Source organism: Sphaeramia orbicularis, chromosome 16, assembly GCF_902148855.1.
Source record: "Sphaeramia orbicularis chromosome 16, fSphaOr1.1, whole genome shotgun sequence".
Taxonomy (NCBI): domain Eukaryota; kingdom Metazoa; phylum Chordata; class Actinopteri; order Kurtiformes; family Apogonidae; genus Sphaeramia; species Sphaeramia orbicularis.
This window is the reverse complement of record NC_043972.1, coordinates 31365078-31388892: the sequence shown is the minus strand read 5'-3', so window position 1 is coordinate 31388892 and position 23815 is coordinate 31365078. Positions and strand designations below refer to the sequence as shown.

At 40.1% G+C, this 23815-nt stretch overlaps 1 protein-coding gene across 3 annotated transcripts; it reads right to left on the bottom strand.

The window, feature by feature from the left end:
* Window positions 1–1476: 1476 nt before the first annotated feature.
* mindy3 (MINDY lysine 48 deubiquitinase 3) lies at window positions 1477–23731 on the bottom strand. 3 transcript variants are annotated; one of them, XM_030157698.1, is made up of 16 exons: window positions 23599–23731; window positions 22830–23158; window positions 22523–22602; window positions 22307–22367; window positions 21994–22200; window positions 21750–21801; window positions 20892–21006; window positions 20560–20633; window positions 20365–20444; window positions 20058–20128; window positions 19116–19196; window positions 9737–9809; window positions 6655–6727; window positions 4609–4696; window positions 3700–3771; window positions 1477–2395 (listed from the first exon to the last, which is right to left on the bottom strand). In XM_030157698.1, exons 2-16 carry the CDS (start codon window positions 22921–22923, stop codon window positions 2246–2248), a joined length of 1371 nt encoding a protein of 456 aa, XP_030013558.1. In that variant the 5' UTR covers window positions 22924–23158; window positions 23599–23731; the 3' UTR covers window positions 1477–2245. The 3 variants fall into 3 exon arrangements, with proteins under 3 accessions (XP_030013558.1, XP_030013559.1, XP_030013560.1); XM_030157699.1 differs by having other exon boundaries at window positions 22830–23120; window positions 23599–23725; XM_030157700.1 differs by lacking the exon at window positions 22830–23158 and having other exon boundaries at window positions 23599–23724.
* Window positions 23732–23815: the final 84 nt, after the last annotated feature.

Sequence of the window (23815 nt, the reverse complement as noted above, 5' to 3'; positions counted from 1 at the left end):
GAGTTTAGTTTTAATTAAACTAAACTTTACGGGCACATTTGTGGGGAATAAAACACCACAGCTGGCTGAAGTCTGCAGAGTGGTAAACTGATGTAGAGCTCTATTAAGAGTGCAGCAGTTGAGTGTGTTTCTTGTCAGGAAAATTGATAAAAACCAGGTGAGAAAAAAAAAAGTCAACCTTGACCTGCCAGATGGAGAAGTTTCTCACCTCTACTCCCTTTACCTGGTTCTGTTCCTCTGGTTGAACCTATCTCCATCCATCCATCCATGAATCAATGCTTCCTTGTAATCATGCCTTCCTTTATTGTCTCATAAGTGTGTGAGTGAGAGAGAGAGAGAAAGAGAGAGAGAGAGAGAAAGCGAGAGATCAGAGCAAGGAAGTGGATCTGTTTTTCTTCAACCCTTCCTATGTAAATCTAAGATGAACAGATGACAAAAACTGCTTTTACAAAACATGAGTGCATGGGAGCAGGGGAAGAAGACAGAGCTGGTGAGGATGATGAAGTGAGGACACAGCTGATATATGTGCCTACTCCTTCCCTCCCTATTTGGATATAGTGTAGCTGCACTGTGACAGTTTGCCAAGTATGTTTTAAGGCTGCTCACTTTCTGTGTCTGTGAATATGTGCGGGTAATTCCACCTATAATCACTTTCTCCACTGTCTTACATCCAATACATTTCTCACAAATATCCAGTTTCCAGGAGTACACTCATTTTTACTTTGCATACTGTTCAGGTTACGCCCTGTCATTCTGCCAGTGTTTGCTGATCACTGCTGATTTACTGCAGGTCATTTTGGATTGATTATTGCGCATACACCTTTGCAAGTTAAAATGTGGTGCTTGATAGATTACACACACTGTTCCTCTTCTCACTTTACAAATTCGTAATGAGACTGTTATGTCAGATTAGCCCCACATCCTTTCTCCATTAGACAAATCCATTAGACACGCTCCAAGCCGATACTACATTATACAGATGGAGCCAGTATTGTCGTACATATTAAAGCACAAACACTACACTGGCGTTTTAAAGTACTTTTTTGATAACATCTGCCACATGTCAAAATAATGACTTATTAATACACAAAACAGTAGTTAAGTGCTAATCGCCTTTCTGTTTTTTTTATTTTAGATGCATAACAATAAGAGCTGTCACGACAAACTGCTTTTTTTTTTAGCTTATTTTGGGATGTTTAGATGACAGCAACATGCAGTTTTTGGTTTCAGAGTAATATTTGTGTCTGTTTACAGAGAGATACTGAAGTCACCAGTGTCCTGAAGATTTAGCGAATGTCTGATTTAAAGTCCCTGAGGATGAAAGTTGGTGTGTGTGATTTAGTGGAGATGAGACCTTGCCAGACCTTGGACATCCTGAAACCTGAGGTGGACCCAACTCAGGGTCAAGACATGATATTTGTATGACAAAGACACACAAAGGAGGTCTATCTTGCAGCTCAACCAACACAGACAGCAGTCGAACCAAAAAGTGTTTATTCCAGAACCTTTGAGTGTGATAATAAATACATAACTGCTTGGCCAACATCCTAGTGTGGTGTATGTGGTACACACACATACACACACACACACATACAAAGCACCTGAAACAGCTTGAAATTAAACATCTGGGTGAAAACACTGAAGAAGCCTCCGGTCCAGATCTCCAGTTCTCTCCGCGTGCAGGTTGGTCCCTTTACGCTGTAAACGCTTAATGTGGATGTGACAGTGTGTGTTCTCATATGTGGAAGGCTTTGGTAGATTTTCCCTTAAACAGTCCTGTAGCTGAATAACAGTAGTGTCTCACAGTCGACTGGCTGTACATGCAGTTCGGTACATGATCTGGGGACGCACACGAACCATTTTGCTCTCTAAACACTTACTAGCTGTTTAGCGCTAAACTGTAGCAGAGGTGTCAACACGGAGCAGAGCTGTAAAAATAAACAGTCATTCGGATTTCTTAAGTAGTCGCATCATAAACATCCTTGGTGTCAGAGTACAAGCGATGGTGAACAGACAATAGCATGGACTGTCAGGGTGAGGTTTGTATTCATGTGGAATGTGTAAGTGAAGATGCAACAATGCGTCATGTTTAGATCATGAATGTGTTGGTCACAGTCTCTTGTGTACATTTGTGTTTTCTTCATTCTCATTCATCAGTGTTGTATGTGTGTTCGTCTCAGTCTTGTTAATCTGCTAACCGGTTTAGGGTCAGCGTGCAGTGGTCCTCCCATAGACTGTGTCAGTACTAGTTTAGAGATGGGGAGCGGTCAGTGGTCCACAGCAGCTCGATGTAGGGCCACTTGGTCTGTAGGCAGCGCTTGACTGGGGTGTCGTCTGTCCGAACCATGGGGTCCTCGAAACCTAGCACCAAAGCTGTCCCTTCCACATATTCCACCTGAGAGTAGACATGCAGAAAATACACAGTTAAACACACAGTGTGTCATTTTTATGGGGTACCTCAATAAAAATAACAAAAAAGTAGTAGTGGATGATGATGTAAAAGTAGGATCATGGTACTTCATTATACTGCAGCTGATGGCAATCTATCTGATGAGTTTTAAATCATGTTTACAGATGAGGAAATTTATTAAATTAATGTAGCTGAGGGTATAAATTGTGCCTTTACTCATGAGAGTTATGTAGTAATAACACAAGGCTTTGCGTCTGATCCAGGACACACTCACACTGAAAAACTACAGGACATAGGAGATCCAATACTTTTATTCTTATTTCTGAAATACTAATGCTAACGTTGCCATAGTAACACCATTGACAGGAAACCTAAAAAAAACAGGTATTGCACTGAACATAAGTTTTGATTTCTCTGAAATTAAAAATTATTGGAAACATTAAACGTAAGTACACAAGTCATTAGAATCTGTAACTCTAGTCATTTTTAGATATTCCAATATACAAATGTTACACACTTTAGCTTTAACACAGTGTTAACCAAACAAACACATTTCAACACTCTGTGTCACCTTTGACAGGCTTTAACTCTATCAGTCTCTTTTCTGACACTTCCTCTGGGGGGGTCAGGGGTGCGAGGATGTATGGATGCAAGCACGCAGAAGACCCTCACAAACACACACATACCAGCTGCAGGGGTTTCTGTCAGCAAGTCTGCTATTCCCATCTGGAACTATGGGGATGGAAATGCCATCACAACCTTATAGGCGCCTTGCATGTGTATGTGTGTGTGTGTGTGTGTGTGTGTGTGTGTGTGTATGTGTGTAGGCGTGTGCTTTTGTGTGGGCACACATATGGTGCCATTCTGACATTTTCAGGTAACAGTGTGGGGAGAAAAAGCTGTTTTACACAGGAGACAAAGATGACAGATGAAGAAAGTGATATTCCTGAGTACCAGCCACCAGCTACATCCACTGACAATCATCCATCAAACTAAGCTCCCTTAATAGGCCTGTGTTTGCCCATTTATCACAGCTGGGATGCCGACAGTGGCCTCCGTGTTGAAAAGTCTCGGAGAAATAGGAGGCTAAGCCAGGGTTTTTGGTTGGATGGACAAGCTATTACACTTGAAATAGCTACTGTTTATTCTGGAGTGGCTGACTGGATGTGTGTGCTTGTGCATGAATGATGACGGCAAAAAGACGGGTAATAAGACAAAAGACATGGAATAAAGGACGAGAGCCACTTACATCAGTTCCTATGAGAAACCTGAATAGCAAAGAGTCTTACCCTCTCGTTGTGGTTGGACTGTTTAAGTCCATTGTAGTGGTAGACGGGAAATGAGTCTGGGATTCCTGAATCCTGAAACGGAGGCAGAAAACAGAGTGAATGAAAAACATGCAATGTTGTTGAAGAGCCTCTGAGTAAGTTGTTCTCACAGAGATGGAGGTTAGACCAGCAGGGACAGAACATTTTGGAATCAACAAGTCAAAAACACATCTCTTCCTGCAACTAAAGCTTCATGTTAACCTGTGTGAAATTTAAATGAGTGTGTATTTGTGTTCTGAAGCAAAGCCCAACTCCAATTACCACAAAAGAGCCAACACTACAAAAAACGTCCCAACAATGACATTGAGCCAAAACACTTCCCATAACTTTGGCCTAAAGGTGCAGAATGCTAATAGGGTGTGTTGTCTAATAGCGTGTCCCAGCCTCTCATGTTTATATGCCTATATATGAAACCCTAACCCTCACCCCAATCCCACGTGTGTCTGAGTGTGTGTGTCCAGTTGGCTAATGGTAGTATAATTTCTTTGCGGCTAGAGGCCGTTCCTCTGGTGAGTCCCTAAAGCCCTGATCACTTTAACAGTTCCCCTCTATCTCTCTGTCTCCTTGTTTGCTGCCTCATAAAGGCGTCTTACCGTTCATTCTACGCTTCTCAGCAAGTAACGTCATAAAATGGTGAACACACACGCATAGATTTCACATGAGACACCACAGGAATGTGTTTTGGCATAAAAACCTTTGATTTGCTAAAACAGCACTGCACATATGCTTGGGAAATAGACATTGGTGTCACTCATGTGTGCTTGTTTTAATTATGTTGTACGAATGGTGGTGTGTGAAGAGTATGTGTGTGTTTATTCTATAAAATTTCTCTGATTCACACACATGCAGTACATATACTCATACACATACCTGGTCAGGGAAGAACTCCAAAAGGAATGGGCCCAGTAGAATTATTCCCAAACTCTCTGGATCCAGTTTACTCTTCACCAGACTGACACTGAGAAAGCAGAGAGATAGAAAAGAATGTAAGTGAAGAAAAAGACATAAAGGAAACAAGCAGACAAAAAGGGGGCAAGGTGCAAATCAGCAAGACATAGAGTAACAATCTGTGATGTTTTGTGTATAAAGATAAATTTACGATCACTTCATCATGCAGTCTGGACTTATGATGCATGTTTTGGAGAGTGTGTGCATGTTTTCATGAATACTGTGGTACAACTAAATATACCTCTTTCCAGACATTCCTACATGTTAGATCAGTGTTATTATTATTCCACCGTGATAAAAAATCTGGTTAGATTGCCCTTTTAAGGCATTGAGAAGAGAAGCGAGGTTTAAACCAAGACACGGAGGAGAGAGGATGGTCATTTTTTTCCATCTATTGATTTTTACAAGCTTGCAAGGCAGGATGGCATACAGAGTAGAGTCTAAACCCACTATAGTGTCAATGAGCTACAGTCTGAATGCCTATAAGCTTTATATGCGCTGTTCTATAGCTGTTCCCTTTGAAAGCCAGTGATGAAAGAGACTCCCATGAGGGAATAACAAAATATCTTATTATGAACAAGCGGTTGAATGTGACTTGGGGGAGTAAGTTGTTTGTGGTTGGTTTGTATTCCACTGTGTGACTGCATATGACTTCACTGAAAAATGGACTGGACAGGACACACTGGTGCATGCAAATGCCTTCACTGAGCATGCTACACTTACTTGTGTCTAATCTGCAGTCAGCTGATTTTTATCTGACATGGGGGGTTTCATGTTGATTTATATGACTGTAAATCATCTTTGAAAATAAGTTTTCAGGCAAAAAATAATAAGATGGAACTACTGAAGAAGTGATACAAGAACTATTATTTCATCCTTTTGCTTTTGTTTTGCTTTTGTTTTTTGACAGTAAATGCACAGATGCACCCCAGAAAAACAGAAAGGGGCAGGGAGATGATGCGCAAAATGGTTAAGCAGAGTGTTCAGAGTTTGTATTTTAAAAGGCGTTTGGTTCTGTTTGTTCACATTGAAAACTGATTTTCACATTGTATCCAAAGTTAATGTAAAGTATTTCAAGCATATTGTTTTTTACTAAGTGAAGTTAGTTTAGTCATCTTTGCAGTACATAAATATGACATAGAGACCATTTACGGCCCAGAAAAATTCAGGAAACATTTCTATGTTCAGCAGATTGACACGTAACAAAAAATGTAATAAAAACAAAACATAACTCAGTTAATAAGCCAAAACAAAAAAAAGTTTTAAGTCTCTCACAGAAATGCAGGCTAAACCACTTTACAATGACAGTATAATAGCTCCCTGTCATAAGTTACATATATCCTGAGTCCCAGACAACTCCCTGACAGTTCACAGTCATCCTCCACCAGTGAGGAAAGTCTAAAATTTGGGACTTTGTGATATTCCTATTAATCATGTTTGGAGCGGTAAAACTCCTTCTTTCTCATGGTGAAATCCCTGCAATAAATCTCTCATTGTATGGTAAAGAATGAAACTAGCCTGTTTGTACTGGGAGTCCCCCCCCAGTATGCTGTGTTGTGTTGTGATGCATCGGCCATCTGGGGTCTGCAGAGCAGATCAGTGGTCCATTACTGGGCCAGGCTCACGGCTGCAGCGTTAGGGCTTACTGTTCCTCAGATTAGAACGTGCTTCTGTTTGAAGCGGCACTTTAAAGCATTTCCTCCCTCTCCTGGTCTTTCTTCCTGCTGTTAATGATCTCCCTCTAAGCCTCTGTTTCGGACTTTTCTTTCTTTCGTTCTTACTTTTCTTCCTGCGCTTTTATAGTGAGCTCTCTCTGGCCTAACTTTATAGTAGCCTGGAAGTGAAATATGAGCACTGGGCTGCTGACCTGGCCTGGCCATGACTTAGGAGGTAGAACTTTAGAAGCTCCACAGGTGCTACACACACACAAGCACGTAAACATAAAGACTTGAACATGTAAGCACTTACTACTCAGGCTCAGAGACAAGGTCAAGGGCTTTCATCACGTCCTCCAGCAAAGACTCTGGGATGAAGCCATTATCTGGAGGAGGAGAAAGGGAGAGAGACACAAAAAGAGACATTGAACCACTGGAAAGAACATAAAATACTGCCCTTACCAACAAACATGTGGCATACACACTATTTACATCACACATCCTGGAGAATAAACTCATTTGACACTATGAAAAAAACACAGGCACACACACAAACACACGCACACACACACACCTTGTCCTTTCTCTCTTGACCTACATTCCATGGCCATGATGATTGCTTTACCTGAGAAGAGGAGCTTTAAACACTAACATGTGTTTACCCGAAAAAGAGGATTCATGTGTGTCTGTGCACATTCAGGTTGTGTCTCCTTTCAACTTTACAATGTGGGTCTGTGTGGCCTGTTCAGATACATCCATAAACCCCATGTGTGTTGTGAACATGATTAACTGACAAACTCCTAAGGATCTTAGTTCCTCCTTCTCAGTTATCTTCTCAGCGTGACAACTGACAGTTTGACAACAAGCAAAGACATACAACAAACAAACAAACAAACAATTAAACAAGGACAATGACAAACACCACAAATATTAAAGGCACATGTAGAGACAGTGGGTTGCCAAGTGTGTATATCTGGTTGAGTCACCTAGTTGTGTGTCTGGCGCCCCTTTTCCACAACACAGGGAGTTGTGCTGACTCTACATGTGACACAGACAGATTTATGGCCCTTTTACGCTGCACTGCTGGCTACAGCATGTGTGTATACACAGTGGTTTGTGAATGTGTGCACCATGCATGTACATAATATACCCCCCCCCCCTTGCATGTGAGTATAAATGTGCACTTACTGGTGTGTCAGCCAATGTGAGTGTTTGTGTGTCTTGGAACAAGTGTGTGAGAGAAAGAAGCCCATATGGTCTACAAAAAGTGAGATAAGAGCCGAGGTGGAGTGAAAAAAAAAATCCAAAGTAACATTCTCTACAAGAGGATGAGAAAACAATAAAGGAAGATGACCAACAGTTAAACTTAGATATGCTGCTATAGTAGCAGCATCCTGAAACCATATTCACTTGGTAAGATTTGTTGTCTAGTATGTTATATGTGCACACCATATACACAGATCTCTAAAAGATAATGTGTCGTTCCTGGAAACTTTACAAAGAATAATGTTTATGGTGATGGAGAACAGGGATCTACTACAGAAAATGGGTTTAAGTTGAACTGATGAACCCAGAGATGGAAAACCAGAGATGTCTTGAACAGCTGATCAGAGTTAGTTCAATCAAATCTGAGTATTTTCACTCGGAGATGAATCCCTGCCTGGCGAATGTAAAAACCCATCATAATGGGAGTGATGAGAGGACAAATCACTGTGGAAAGAGGTCATGTTAATGTTCACCCAGAGAACATAAACATATTTGACCCATATATGCATGTGCTGTACTTTCAACATCAGCCACAAGAAAAAATAAAATAAAATTAACATAAAATGACATCCTGTGACCCTCTCGAGCACTAATCAGTTTGGAAAATGAATAAATGAACATACAATAACTTCCTTAGTGCTGGGCATTCATGTGCCATTTACCATTACAGAATCCTTACAGAATCCTAAGTATGCTGAGGCTATTTTATTCAGTTATAACATCACCTGACGAGCAAAATATAGGAGGCAACAAAAGGCTATTGGGAACTACAAAACACTCAAGACAATGGTGAAATGATCATAATCATTTGCAGTTATTGTATAGTCATTGAACATTTCAGCAGAAGTGAACTGACTGGAAAACCTGACATCAGTCTTAATGTACTCTGTTTTATGAGGGAACTATTAAAAAAATAATGAAAATCCAGTCTATGATATGTAATTTATGAAGTCACTGTTTAGACTGCAAGTGCATCATAACATTGGTAGTAACATCAAATAACAAGTGAATGAACAGAGTGAACATCCTATAAAAGTGAATGTTATCTCTCTCATCTAAACTCTAATGAAAGTGTTTGAATATTTATAGGTCCATGATCTGCATGAATAAACAAAAGAAACAGCATGTCAGAGAGCTCCTTCAGACAGCAGGAGGGAAGGGGACATACAGAAAACCAGGGCCGGGGCACCTCAGAGTTAAACTAATCTCCATTTCCGGAACAAAACAAAACAAAATAGGATTTTCCTTATTTTCAGAATAACATGCACAGAGATTTTACTAAAACTGCCTTCTGGAATATACTCTAATAGCACAATTTCACATTCTAAATAAAAAGAAATGAAGGTTTGAGTTACACTTAGTGACTGAATTGGGTCTTCAACTGAACACTGATACACAGTGTGTTTTGTTAAGTGTATCCTCATGTTTTGAGTGTGACTCTCCTAAATCTCCCTATTCTGTGGCAGAGAAAAAAACATTACGCAATTAAGACTCAAGTTTTATTTCACTGTGCTTCATTACACTCATTAAGACTAATCCTAAAACTACATAAATGAACAGTGCCAAGACCTGTCTCTCATTTCTTGTGATACAGCAGCGACATAACACAACAAAGTCTCTTTGCTTAATCTTTCGTTCATCACTGTGTCACTCTTTGCGTCCTTCCCCTTTACCTTTCCCCCAGTCCCCTGGAAGTGACAAGAAAGAAGGATTAGGAGAATGAGGAAGAGGCAAAGGAGCAGGATGGTTGACTCAGCTGTTTAAGAAGCTGATCTCACCAACCAAAACAACAACAGACGAGACGAGAGCAGAGAAACAGACCTTTGTTCTATCTGTACAGAAAAAACATGGAGAAACAAACAAGAGAGAAACCACGACGGAAGACGGCTGAGGTTAAAAATGCATCTGTTCAACCAGTGTATTGTGTTATAGAAAAAAAAAGTTTGGATTAATTAAAGTACATCTGTGTGGCATGGTGTTTTCTCATAGAGCGGGTCTGTTAACAGGCAAATAAACTATAATGATCTATAAAAAAAATGCATGTGCAGCCAGTGTTTGAGGGGCAGGACATGTAATAATGATCATGTGTGTCACATATATGAATGAAAAAAACACTTGGTCTTTATTACCTTCAGGATCAAATGACTGAAAGACCCTCCTTGCTTGTTCAGATGGAGACTCTGGGCCGACCAAAGACATCTCCTACAGAGAGGAGAGGGACAGTGAGATACAGAGAAACACAGAGATATGAAGAAGGAAAGACAAAGAAGTGAGAGACTGATGAGATGAGGCCTGAAAAGATGAAGGGTTTTGGCCTAAAAGTGACCAAGTGTAGATTAGTGACAACAGTGAGGGGGTCTGCGGAGAGACAGAACAGAGTAATAGGGAGAAAGAGGAGAGTCAGGTCACATTATGCAAAAATGTGGCTTCATCAGTGTTGAAACATTAGAAGAGGGTGGAAAGACCATCCATACGTTCTCAGAATTCTCATCTTGTGTGTGCTCATGTCAAAGTTAAGCAGCACTGATCTACAACATGCTTACAGTCAAGACATGCAGTCAACACACAGCACCACCCCTAGCAGTGTCGTGGGATGCACTGCAAATGTAGACTGTGCCTGTGCCTGTGCGTGTGTGTGTGTGTGTGTGTACAATCTGAGGGGCCAGTGCAATCACCGGAATCCACTGGGTTATTAACTGATCTGCTGATAAAGTTAGACGGTTTGTTTTCACTCCAAACACATAATCAGGAAATCGAGTCTTACATATACACTGTATGTGATTTATGACAAGCTCTACAGAATTTGTTTGTTGGTGAAGTTTAGAAAGTGCAGTGTTGGCAGGGGGAGCAGAAATGAGGCAATGTATATGTGCACCTAAAAAAGGGTGATACCCCTTGCCACTGGCTTACAATGTTCATGTCGATTTAGTCACTCAGCTAAGTGCCTCAGCGTGCCTCTAAAGTACATTAATGCATGTAACTTGTGTAATTTTTGGAAAATGGCAATTCCATGAGCATGCCTTATATGTTGAGAGCAGCCAGATGCATAGAGTTAAGAAAGTAAGCAAGGTTCTCTTTTTGTGCTCTCCAAAGTACTTAAGGCTCTTTTGATATGCACAAAAATATGCAACACAATGAGCATCACTGAAGTGAGACCAAATAAAACAGATACTATTATTCCCATTTGCATGACTTGCAACAACAATACATGCCTTTGGTCATGGTAGATATATCAAACAACCCCTCTCATCCTCACATCGATGTTTTATGTTATATTTTAAGACACATCTTATGTTACAGTCTGTTACAGCTGAGTAAGCATGAGTTTCCAAAAACCAACGTTGCAAGGGTATAATGATGAGTACAACGGTGTCAGAGTTCCTTGAAAATATCTCACAAAATTAATCACTTAATATGTGCATGAACACTCAACACAAACAGAGGGCATGTTTTTCAAGAGAAAATAAAATTAAAATCCTAAGATGGCTTTTCACCCTTAGCTGTTCACAAATGTTTATGCAAAGTGTGAAGTTTAAGAGTCAGAGGGTTCTCACTGTTTTTCCATCAAAGTGAAGAAGGAAGTGAGCGTATTTATGACAACGAGGCGCTAAACAAACACACAATGTTTTCAGAGAGCAAATGAACCCTGCTCATCTCCTTTAGCTGGCCTTTATTAAAGCTTGAGCCTCAGATCCTTGCAGGCTGCTAGGGTTTCATGGTCCACTTATTACTGTACTGAGGGCTTACCCAAGCAGTGGGAGAAGGGAGGGGGGGAGTGGGGTTCAGGGGGAGATATCGAGAAGAGATGACTCCCAGCTGCCAGCTATTCGGATGCAAAGAAAAACAGGCCCAGAGAGCAAAAACGCACTTGAACACTGTTCTGTCACACAGAGTTTAGCTGCGTCCTGATGTGTTAACATTACAGACTCCATAAATCTGATGGAAGATTTGTCATTAGCAAGACATGTCAGTGTTTCACTTAGAGGGGTGGACAAGGGTCATTTCACTGTCTCAGGAGGAATTAAGTGTTGAAAAAGTTCTCTTGCTGTCAACGATACTGTTTAAAGACAGTATATGTAGAATTTAGCATGAAGTATGTGCCTTGAAACATGAACTGTAACTTTGTCTCATACCTGAACTTAGACAATGTGGTTCTCCTCGAAAGTGATGAGAAGCATGATCGATCTTAGGCTGCCAAATATATTCCCACTGCTTAAATTCCAGAGTTGCTATTCAACCAAAGCTAAGTTAACACGATTTATTATTTGGAAGGGCAGGATGGACACGTACTCTGTAGAACACCCAGTAACGCCACAGTTACAGGGCTGTCAACACACCGCCTGACTAAAAACACTGGTAAGTGGTCTTCAACAGCCCCAACACAAACCAAACATACTATTAAGACCAGTCTATACACACTAATATGAGGCTAATGAGCACATAGAAAAGAAGACAATGACTCACATGGAAATCACATCATGCATTAAAACTGACATAAAGGCAGATATTACATGAGTGTGTGTGTGATGACAGGTCTAGCTTGGTGTGTCTTTGATCTGTGTTTTATTAGAGGCCTGAGGAAGATGCTGCTGTGTTGGAAAACATGCCATGGAGCTTACACACACCACAGGGAAGGTGTGTGTCCTCTCTAAATCCCACTGCGTTACTGTAAGTGTGTGGGAATCTGTGCAATAATTAGCCTTCAGATTTAATTTTAGTTTCTGGAGAACAGATGGTATTATCCTCTCTGAATGCATCTACATTAATACAGAACGACAGAACGGCGACATGCGCACGGACACACAAACACACAGCTGCACTGGTGCCGTTTTTAAGTGTGTCTTATGAAATCAAGGCGCACATTCCACTGCCCGCGGTCCAACTTTTCTGCACACACCATTGGCCCTCTTCACAGAGCAACAACAGGCTATCCTACATAGGAACAAAGTAAGAACAACACACTAGTACACACACACACACACACACACACACACACAAAGAGCGTAAATATACAGTAATGCAGAACATTTGCGCTGAACAAAAACAATACATTTATTGAAATCAAACATGTCTAGGGAGCAGGCCAACGATTTTAAGTGACTAAAAAGTCTAGGCAGTGTGTGCTGAGTGTCTTTTCAGTGAAGTCAGATGTCCTGACACATTCAGACTTGTCTCAGAGCACTAGATCTAATCTCATTGTACCATATAAAGTGTGTACTCCATCGTCTTTGCTCTCATTACTCTGGTATTTCTTTTGCCCTTTCCTCAAAAGAGAAGGTCACTCAGACAAAAACACGCTTTTTTCCTATTCTCCCATTTTCCTTTACATTTGCACTATGTACTTTACTACTGGAGTATTTCCTCCATTCCTACCCTTGACTTTTACCTTCCATTCTCACTTCACCTTTTGGTTCTTTATCTCCTCATGCAGGTACCCACTTCAGGAGACAGGTAGACATGCTTTACTAGAGTTACTCTTTCTTTCCCCCTGGTCCACCCAAAGAGCTATTGTGCATGCTGAGAGGTTCTGAGTGGCCACAGAGTGCGTCTGAAGGGATCGGTTTCAGGACAACAAAGCGGAGGTCTCGGCCAGTGTCTCCTGCCTTGTTCTTACCAGGTAACTACAGCCTCACTACATGACAGGCTATGAAGGAGACACTTTGTATTTGAGGGGTTGTTATGTAGTCTGTATGTGTGTTTGTTTTGTTCACCTTAACTAGCCTACATCCCATGTGATTACAAGAACAGAAAACAAAGGGAAACCTATCTCTCTCTTGCTATATAATGACTGCATACAGCATCTATTGTATTTTCATGTGTTTCAGGAATGACAGACAGGACAAAGTAGTGATTTATGAAGCTGTCATAGATGAGAAAAACTGTGTCTCACCAGAATGGAGAAGAGACACCAGAGAATAGGTCTATAGTGCAATGATGGGCTCTGTGACCGAGAACAACACACAGGGGAAAAAGAAGAATAATGTAGCACACACACACAGACACAGACTGCTTTTCATCCAACGACAATAGTCTTTAGTCTGACCTGTCACAGATTATTAATGTTTGTTAATGTACACTGCTTTGTTATTTTGTCTTTGTATGTGGCCCGCGCCCCTCTGATCATACTATACATAGTAACTGAAAGAATTCCTGTTTAACACAAAGGACAAAATTCTAGTTATATTAAAAACTAGAAAGAACCCAGAAAGTGCAACCCTCTGCTGAGGAAGCTAAAAACAACAAACCATCCCCAGCAAATGAATTCCAAATTGTATTTTGCATTTTGGTAAACAAAGGTCCAAAGATGCCTGTGGTTATACTGGCAAAAAATAAAAACTGTTGTTGAGAAACAGTGATTTATAGAAAATCATCCAGTAACCTGGACCTTACACCTTTCCAGGTCAAGCATTCTTGGGCACTAGATCTTGAGATACATCATCTCTCCTTTGGTAAATGTTATATTTTGTAACACGTCAAACTTATAATTGTGGGTCATACACAAATTTAGCTCATTTTCATTTAATTTCCCTCCTAACGAACACTACTGTCTACAATAACTTCAATATTACTCTTTATAAGGGTTGCACTATATGTTGGTTCAGCATTATCACTGTGCAGTGGTCATGTCACAGGATGTGCAACTTAAATTAAAACAAACCACCTGAAACGCATCATGCTACAACTTTCTTCCTGTGTGATGTAGAGGGAAAACTTGCACACATTCCAATTAACCCACAACAGAAGTCTGAGATAATTTACTCCCATTTACGGGCTCTTGGACACAGTTTATGCTCTTCCTGTTTATTTGTGACATGTGACTCACATTCAGTGAAACCATCAATCACAATCATTCTTGATCAGTTCAAACAACCTAACCCTGTGTGCACTGGTTATGGGTTAAAACTTAGATGTGGGTGAGGAAGTAGAGAAAAACACCAAAAATGAAGATATGATTGATAAAGAAAACAAACATTAGTAGTAAAGAATTGTTCTGGGTACAGAGAGGATAAAGCTTGATGATCTTGCATACGTTGCACGGGACAACAGGAGACCACTAATTTTTGATTATTTTCAATGAACACCAGAAATCGAACGTGAATTCAAAGCCAGGTCTGAATGTGATGCAATAGCAAAAAAACAAAAAACATAACACTTCAGATACCAGTGATAAAGTATGAGAAAATGTTACACATAGTCATCTGGTGAAAATTAATGAATTTTTCATGTATTAGTGAAAATGTACAGCTATGACAGTTGCCACCCAACAGTACAGTTTATTGACTTTATTATCATGATATTACTGTCATGTTGGCATTTTCCCATTTTTGCTATCAAGATATTAAAAACATGATTTCAATTTTGACACCTAGCTTTTTTGTCAATTATGCAAATGATGCCAGTTAGGCATCATTCATTAAAACTAACTTGTATTAATGTGTCTACAAGTCTGTCCTCTTAACAGTCCTTGAAGGACATCCTCTGTGTGCAGACAGATCCTGGTGTCTTGAGGGACACAGCGCCACAGAGGCTGCTCCTTCTAATAAATCCGTGACCCTGAATACGACTACTGTGCATGTACACAAATCCAAACACACATTCCCCCTGGAGAAGGAGACACAGCCTGTGAAGCTCATCACTCAGCGAGAAGAGAGTCAGAGAAGGATAAGACATGTCACTAGAGGATCACCCCCACACCTGCTTTCCTGAGTGACCACTCTTTAAAGTGCATCCTTCCTTTCCTTTCCTCTCCCTCTCTTCCTCTTTCTATCCCATGAGGCCCCAATAAGCTGTTGAGGATGAGGTGAGCTTGGGAATCCCTTACTTTAGTAACTGAGCTACACTGACTGGATAGACACGCAAGGCCAAAGAAAGAAGAAACCTTTTTGAACTTACTCATGATATGTCTCATCCATCATCTGTCCTCCTTCTCTTTTACTCTATCTATTCGTCTTCCTTTCTCTTTTTCCTCTGGTGTCTCAGAAAGTTAGATCCCAAAAACAGATCCCATTACATGCCATTATACACACTCAGCCTCTTTCTCACATGCACACACACATTAATACAAATGGGGGGAGCAGTGGGTTGAGATCAGAGATGGTGGAATGGTCTTTGTGTAGGTAGATTAGATAAAAACACTAATGCTATTAAGCTGATGGTCTAAAAGCAACAGTCACACACTGACGGCGACTCGGGGGAATACACACCCGTCCCCGATGGCAGACAGAAGGAGCCACTGACACATCAGAGGCAGGGATCAGGTTTTCAGCTTTTGTGGCTCTATATCAGAGCTAAAAGCTACATAACCAGGTAGCGTGTATTTTTGTATCACAAAGCCTGGGAAATCTCAGTGCACTTTAAAATAGTTCTAAACACAGAATCCCTTTTGAAGAGGACAGCGTCACACTTTTCCAACAAATTAGCTCTGATTCTTGATCTGTTCCACTTACGATTTTTCGGACCTTGATGTCATGTAGCAAACCAGCCTGGACTTAACCCTGCTTAATTCATTAACTATAACATAAACTCTTGCAATCTTTATTGGGATGGGGGACTGACCTAAAGGTAGAGGTTAAAAGAAACAATTCACTGGAGATGGATGCTCAATGCAAACTGATGAACCCATACACTCACAGTATTGGTAAACAAATGCACAGTTTCGTGGCCTAGAATAAAAGAAGTCACCAAAATGCTAAGAAGAACTCAAAGAAAACAAAAAATTAACTCTGCAATTTATTTGGTAAATAATTCAGTGTTTCTACCAGTGGAATAATTGTGATTGATGATACACAAATGGAGGGCACCGCACAGTGCACGAATATGGCAACACACCACACCATCCAACTCAAGTCCAATTTTTTACAGCTCTTTTTCTGAGTCACCGTAATTGTTCTGAAATTTATTTTAGTTTGCTATTACGTGTTATTTTGTTGAAATAAAACCAGCCTTGGCCAACTCTTTGACTAGTTTGGCAAATGGCACACTCTGTTGTTGTGGTACTTTGGAGCTTTTTCTAAAACACAGTGGGTGACCAAAGTGTCAGACTGGTTTTGTTGGAAGACCACTGCATATTCTGTGTTTATGGTGGTTTTTCCAACGTCCTGATTATTGCCATCTTGTCCATTCACACTTTCCAAGTTGTAGAATACGATGCTCCCGTAGTTTGCAATTAAATTTGAGACAAATCCTACTAATTTTGATTCCAGCTGGGAAGTAGTTTTCGAAATTGGATGGGTCTGAAGCAAATTTATTCTGCTAAAAATGTTCAAAAGGGTTTAAATTTGGTGCAGAAATTGGAACTGCTCTCATTCCATGTTGGTGGAAAAGGGGTATGAGTAAAGTTTTCAAGCAGAACACCACTGCTCTATGTCTATGCTTTTCCAGCGTGAGCTCAAAGTTGTGGAGCTCATTACTGCCTACAGAGCGTAGCGTCAGCTTGTACATCAGTATATATGTATGCATGTGTGTGTGCATGTGTGCAAGTGTGTTCCCAGTCTCTAGCGGGACAAATGGATCCAGATGGGAACTCTGGAATCACATTCCCTACAGGAAGCCATCCACCTGAAGCCACACACACACACACACACACGCCACTAATGCTAATCAGGATTGGGTTCCCTGTGCTCTGGAATGTGTGCGTAAGAGTCAGACTAGATGTGTTTGTGTATATGTGAACATGTCACTAGTGCCGGGGGAATTGTAGCAATTGGTAAGTCATCAGCACACGCATGACGACTTTGGGTCATCATAGAGCCAACATATGATCCACTTGCCTCACAGTCTTGAGCTTTATGTATGTAACTGAGCTTTTAATCAATGGTGTATTAAGGGTGTGGCGTTGTGATGGAGATGATTGCCTGGGATTTTTCCTGCCTCTTTGGTGCCATTTTCACAACACTGGAGAGAATCGATTTGCTTCAACCAAAACCCACACGCTGTAATATACAAGCTGAATCAATGTATTAAGTTTCATGCACACTAACAGGGATGATAAACAGGCTTTTTAAAATGCAAACTAGATGAGCACACACATACTGTACATATACACGCTCAAGCCCAGCGATCTGATGACTCATACTTCAAAGTTTCTCTGAAGTCTGAAGAGCAGGGTTGACCTCAGTTATGGTATGCATCCTATAGCTTGCGTCAAAGCCCCATGTGTATGTGTTTCTATGAGCATAATTGTGACTGTATGCCGGTGTTTTAAGAGGAAGATCTCGTGACTCTTTTTGTAGAAACAAGGCCCTGGAATTACATTTGACTACGGGACCCTGGTGTTGACTTTAGTGCTGCACCTCAAAACTAAAGGGTTTCTGCTGATGAATATGAATGCAATTTAATACCCAGTGCTGGACTTTGGTGATGCTCCCAGGTGTGAATACAGAACAATAATTAAAGATGGCACATGATTGCTCGTGGCATTTTATCATAACTTTATTTTTTCTGACTTCCCATTTGACTAACGCCCAAAGTTATATCCAGTGTTCCTTATTTATATCTCCTTGTCAAATCAAGATGTTGCCTTTGCCAAATTAAAGACAACATAAAACAATATGCTGTCTTATTGCAAGAGAAATTCTGTTGTAAACCAGGGATTAGTTTTTAATAATGGTAGTGCAAACTCACAATGACAAGTGCCCTTAGTGTCCACACATGTGCATGAGCAAATCAACCACTGATTATTTCGTCATCATTCTATTGTTTTGCTATATCCGTATTTCCGCTATAGGAAAAAAATAAAGCTGGGATAAAGTCAGAAATTGTTACCATAATTTTGTGTGAATTGTACATTTTACATCTCTTTAATCATTTTGTGAACTCACAGACGTATTCTTGGACCCCATGGGATGTCACAAGCCCCAGATGGCAAACGACTGGTCTAATTTTTATCTAAAATATTCTGCAGATGCAGTTTGAACTTAAACATAAATGTCCTAAAGAATTTGTTTGTGATTTAGTCCCTGAGTGCTTCTCATTCTCAATTCTGTACAACATGTTCTTATAAATAAGTGCCAGGAGAAGGAAATGTGTGATCCATATTGTTGGAATTAACCTGACAGTGAATGTACACTGAGGCATAAATGGAGAGTCTCACTGGAGTCCAAATCAGCAGTTTACATCATGGCTGTGCATTATGAACTACACCATTTAGTTGATCACAGATGGTTAAAAATTGAAGCTATTGTGTAAGAGAGAGTGAGAAAGACAGAACATTAGGGTAACTATGTGTGCCTGCTTTTCCTCCTCCATGCTGGATATTTGAAAAGCCAAGAAACAAAACTGGCCATATATGACTATCTCCTGCGCTCATTTTTTCCTCCCCCCTCTGTTTCGACCACCTCTTTTTTCTCCACACACTGATATCTGACCTGCACTATATTAAATCTGTTAAGCACATTCCATATTTTGGTTTTTCTAACCTGCTGAGGAGTCTGGCTTGTATTACATACAGTGTGTCAGTGTGTGTAAAATATGTGTTCACTTGCTTATGGATGAGTGTGCTCAACTTGCCTTGGTGAAAAACACGGAGAGGTGGGTTTCACTGCCAAGGATCCAAATAGGGAACTTGGGAGATTTGAGGAATGCCCCGACCTAATAAAGAAAACATATCACAAATGAAGAAAAGACTATTTGGAGTATATTTTATCATGAATTAAAATGTGTTAAAGATAAGAGCTGTACTTATAAAGACCATCACTATTTGAGCAGTGTGAGCACAGTATGTTACTCCTTTGGACCTTCAACACATAGGTGTGGTGTCTAATGTACAACTCATTATATGTTGCTTATCTGACCTGAAGTATCACATTCAGCTAATGCTTCACTTCAATACAAAAACAATAAAGCAACTATAGCAAGAAAATAATGTATACCTTTCCTAATTCAATAAGCAGTCATTTAAATTATTCTTCATACCCTACTTGACTTTGGAAAATAAACTCCTTGGTATTAAACAGCTTAATTGGTCTATTTACAGAGTCCTTATCTCAACTCCACTTTTATCAGATTTCTTGTTGTTGGCAAAGATGAATAAAAAAGTCATGATTCTCCCTTTTTAGATACTGAATTGTGTCATGTCACATGTATTTTAAATCTCTTTGGAGGTCTATTTTTAGCAAATGTGCATTTCAGTAGAAGTGTGCCAGAAAAAAAAAAAATAATGAAGTGAGAGAGAGTGGGAAGGTTTTCACTTTGTCTGTTGGGACCACTCTGTCCAAACACATATTTTCACATGAGAGCTCTCACTCTGGATTGAGCATGTGTGAATTTATTTGTATTTCTAGCACCCTCTCAGTTTACACAGCGGGTGTCTGCTATTATTTACCATCAGTTTTCATCATAATCACCATAACAATAAGTATAATTAGCAACATTTTCATGAAGCCCAATAATTAATTACTTGTTTTGTTTTTTGCATAACGCCCTTGGAGTCTAATTTCAATGTATCTGTACCTTGCAGTAGCGTAGTGATTCCATAAGAGTAAGGAAGCCAACCGACGCCTGTTTGTGAATACCGTGAAGTTCTGCAAGATGGAAAGAAGGAAGCAACACCATTAAGTATGAACTTTCAAACATTGTAAATCTGGCAATGATTTGTACTTTTGTGCTGTGAGGAAAAATATAAGATTTATTGTTCTCTGGTGGAAATGGTTCAGATTTGATGCCACAAGTGTGTCCTGTGAGCGTGACATAAGATCATGTGTCTGTTGTGTAAGTTTAGTTTGAGGGTGAGGGTGCAGTAATGCAAGTGAAGTCTTACTCATGCCAGAGCACTCTCTGTCACCATCCCAGACATTGGACACAGCATGGCCAGTTACAAGAAGATTTACAAGGCTTTGACTGAAAAAAAAAAGAACACCAAAAAACTTTACTCTCCAAGAAATAATTTATGTCTGTGTTCATCAAAATGATATAAATATATAAATGAACTAAATGATGAAAGGCGTTTCTGTACCTGCCATGGCCATGCACAGGATCTATAAGAGGCTCCATCGTGTCCTGGATCTCATTTCGTATATTCTCTATTCCCTGCAGAGAGACAACCAGAAAAAATTCCTTTGAAATCACAAATTTAAAATACTTTACTAAGTACAAAAACACTGCTAAAGATAATACATGTAAGAAATATTACATGAGTTCATTCTGTGTTTCAAAAGAAAATGCAAAAGAAGAATAAAGTGAGTTAAAAAGATCTCTTCAAAGTGCTTTGTATATATGGCAGGCATAACATTATCAGCCTCTTCATTTGTGAATTTTCAATATTTCTGTAACAACATTTTCACTTACCTTGGTCAGGATGACAGAGTAGAGGAAAAGCAAGACTCCACAGCACCCCCTCCAGGTGTGGTAGAAAGACAGCACCTCCTCTCTGAGATCAGAAACTGACATGACGGTCCGTTTGCTGCAGCAGAGGAGTAAACATCAGGATGATTTAAAACACAATCAAACAACAGACATTTGTGGGGTTTTAAGAGGTCACAGTCAATGACACTGATACATTTATTTCATTTGTCATGCCACTTTGGGGCGACAAATTTCACAGAAATCAATTAAATGCATCACAAGACAAATAAAAATCTGATGTTGTCTGTTTGGGGCTGCTTCCCTCCTTCTCTCCACCTTGGGCAGCTTGCTAGTGAAGCTGTCCGTCTTAGTTAGCATGTACTCCTTCACTGTGAGTCAGCACTGCTTTCTGCTGACTGCACTCTCTTTTGCCAGAATAGCGTGTGACGAAATTCCAATATTCTTCTGGCATACGCAGTCTTGCATTCATTTAGTTTGTGTGAGTGTGACACAATGTATGTGTGTAAGAAAGCTAGTGAAGTAGTTTTTTTTATTAGGCAATCAGTGAAAATCCTGACTCAGCAGCTTGTGAGCAGATTGAAATAGCTATTTCAATGAGAAAGCCAGTTCTCGCAGAAGAGGTGAATCAAACATCTCTTCACTCAGCTGATACTATCATCTGAGAAATATTAAGTTCTCCATCCCACTGCTGCACATAGGAAATGATTTGTAAGGATTTAAATTTTCACATAAACCCACAGTATTATTTAATGTCAAGATTATCTGCAATGAGGAAGAGACAGTAATGGATGTAAATATACTAGCAGTTCACTGCACAGAAAAAAAGGAAGTGTCACCTACTGGAGAACACTGTGAAATCGCTCAAAGTCAAGTTCCTCGGCAGCCAAAGCAGCTAAATACAAAAAAAACAAAACAAAACAAGAATACACACAGTCAAACATCAGTAAATGACACAGCAAACATTGTGAAAAAGTTAGATATTTGGAATTAACAGTTTTGTGATCAATTGTAAACAAATAAGTGCTTAAATAAGTGAGCATATATTTTTTGGACTACTATTCTGAATGACAGATGCAGGACTCACAGGGTTGCTGATCCTGTGATCTCTGGCTGCTCTCTGGCTCTGGCACATCCTGTGGGTGTGACTGTGTCTGTGCATTAGTATGTGTGCTAGTATGTGGGCTCTGGCCCTTGGCCCAGGTTACTAAGCAGAAGCCTGTGGAGGGACTAGAGCAGGCAGACTCCAAGATTTCACTCAGCGTGGAACACAGTGCTGTTTTCTGCTCCTCTTCTAAAACACAGATATATAAAAAGAGATAATGATTTAGTCAGCCACATGGAGTAGCCTATATAAAATAATAAAAACAAGGTCTTAGGTGTCTCTGTAAATAATCTACCTGACATTTGTCTCCAGTTGGGACTTTCTCTGTTAAATAGAATGTTCTTCAAGAGGAAAGCCTGAAAAAAGAAAACAAACTTAGTATCCAAATAACATATAAGTCTTTCCCTTGCTTTGTTTTGTTGGTCCATAAACCAAACACAATGTCTGCCCCAGATCTATAATATGATCTGCTTCCCCACAATGTCTGCAGACAGGTTGAACTAAGCTGTACCTGAACAGGTGCAATGACAGCACACGGACCTCCTTCAAATTGCTCCAGTGCTGTATGCTCATTGTCACAGAAAACAAATCCTGTGATAAAGACACGAAAAAAAATTGGAAATAAAGTAAACATTTTTTGTAGAGTTTCAGACAAGATAGTGTTCATTCTAATCACACACAACAGTACATTGCACTGCTGTCAGAGGGGAACTCTAACATCTCCTATATCATGTTGTACTCTTGGCTACATCAACTACACAGTCCATGTTTGTTTTACAAATGTTCCTGTGTCAATATCACGACGCAAAACGTCATACCTTGGGTCCATCTACGAAAGATTGAAGCAGACACTCCTCCACTGGAGGGTCTCCCCCAAACCAAATCCACCACTTCCTTATTTAACTCTGACATGACACTTTTCACTGATAAACCCACAGGCACACCAGTTTCAGAACAATAGCCACGTGGAGACAGAGGTCTGTTGACGCCAACTTTCTGGTTCTTCCTGAGGTTGACCGTCCACTTCTCTCGGTGGGCAGATCTTGCGGCATTGGCCACAAGCTACCTGTGTGGCAGGACACAGTCCGACTCTGGTGGATGGCTGCAAACTGGCGGGTAAGAATGACATCAACGTAGCTACAACAGCCTGCCAAGTAACGGAATATACACATACGATACAATCAATTTATTGTTTATAACACAACCGTATTTCAAGAACACAGTAATAAATTGCATATCAAAGGCGACTGCGGCGCTTGTTTTACTAATCTATGTAAGCTAGCTTTGCCCATTGATAAAATAGCTTACCATTGCATTGGCTCCTATTTGTTAAAACGAAATGGTAGGAATGCAAACGGACTGTTAGATACTGTGGTACCTTTTTTGGTATTATTGTGAAAATGATACAGAAATTACATGTATTATCAGATAAATTGGCTCGGTAATGTCAGCACTTAGCATTAGCATCACTACTAGCGTGCTAATCTTTGATTGCTTTCATTGATTCAATTACTTCTACCTCAGTAGGACTTAAGGTATTTATTCTTACTGTTTATACTTTGTTATGTAACGGTAGAGTATAATTACCTTAAATACACAGCCGATTAATTCCGTGATTCCCTTTCGATTATATATCTATATTTGTAGCAAATTCACTATCACCAGCGGCTCTGTCATTCGTTTATTTACATCAGAATTGTAAAAAACTGTGCGTAGCATTTGACGTGATCGCTCATTGGTTAAAATCCAGAATGTTCTAGATGCGTCAAGGGGTACAGCACAAACGTGCGATTTCATTGTTAGA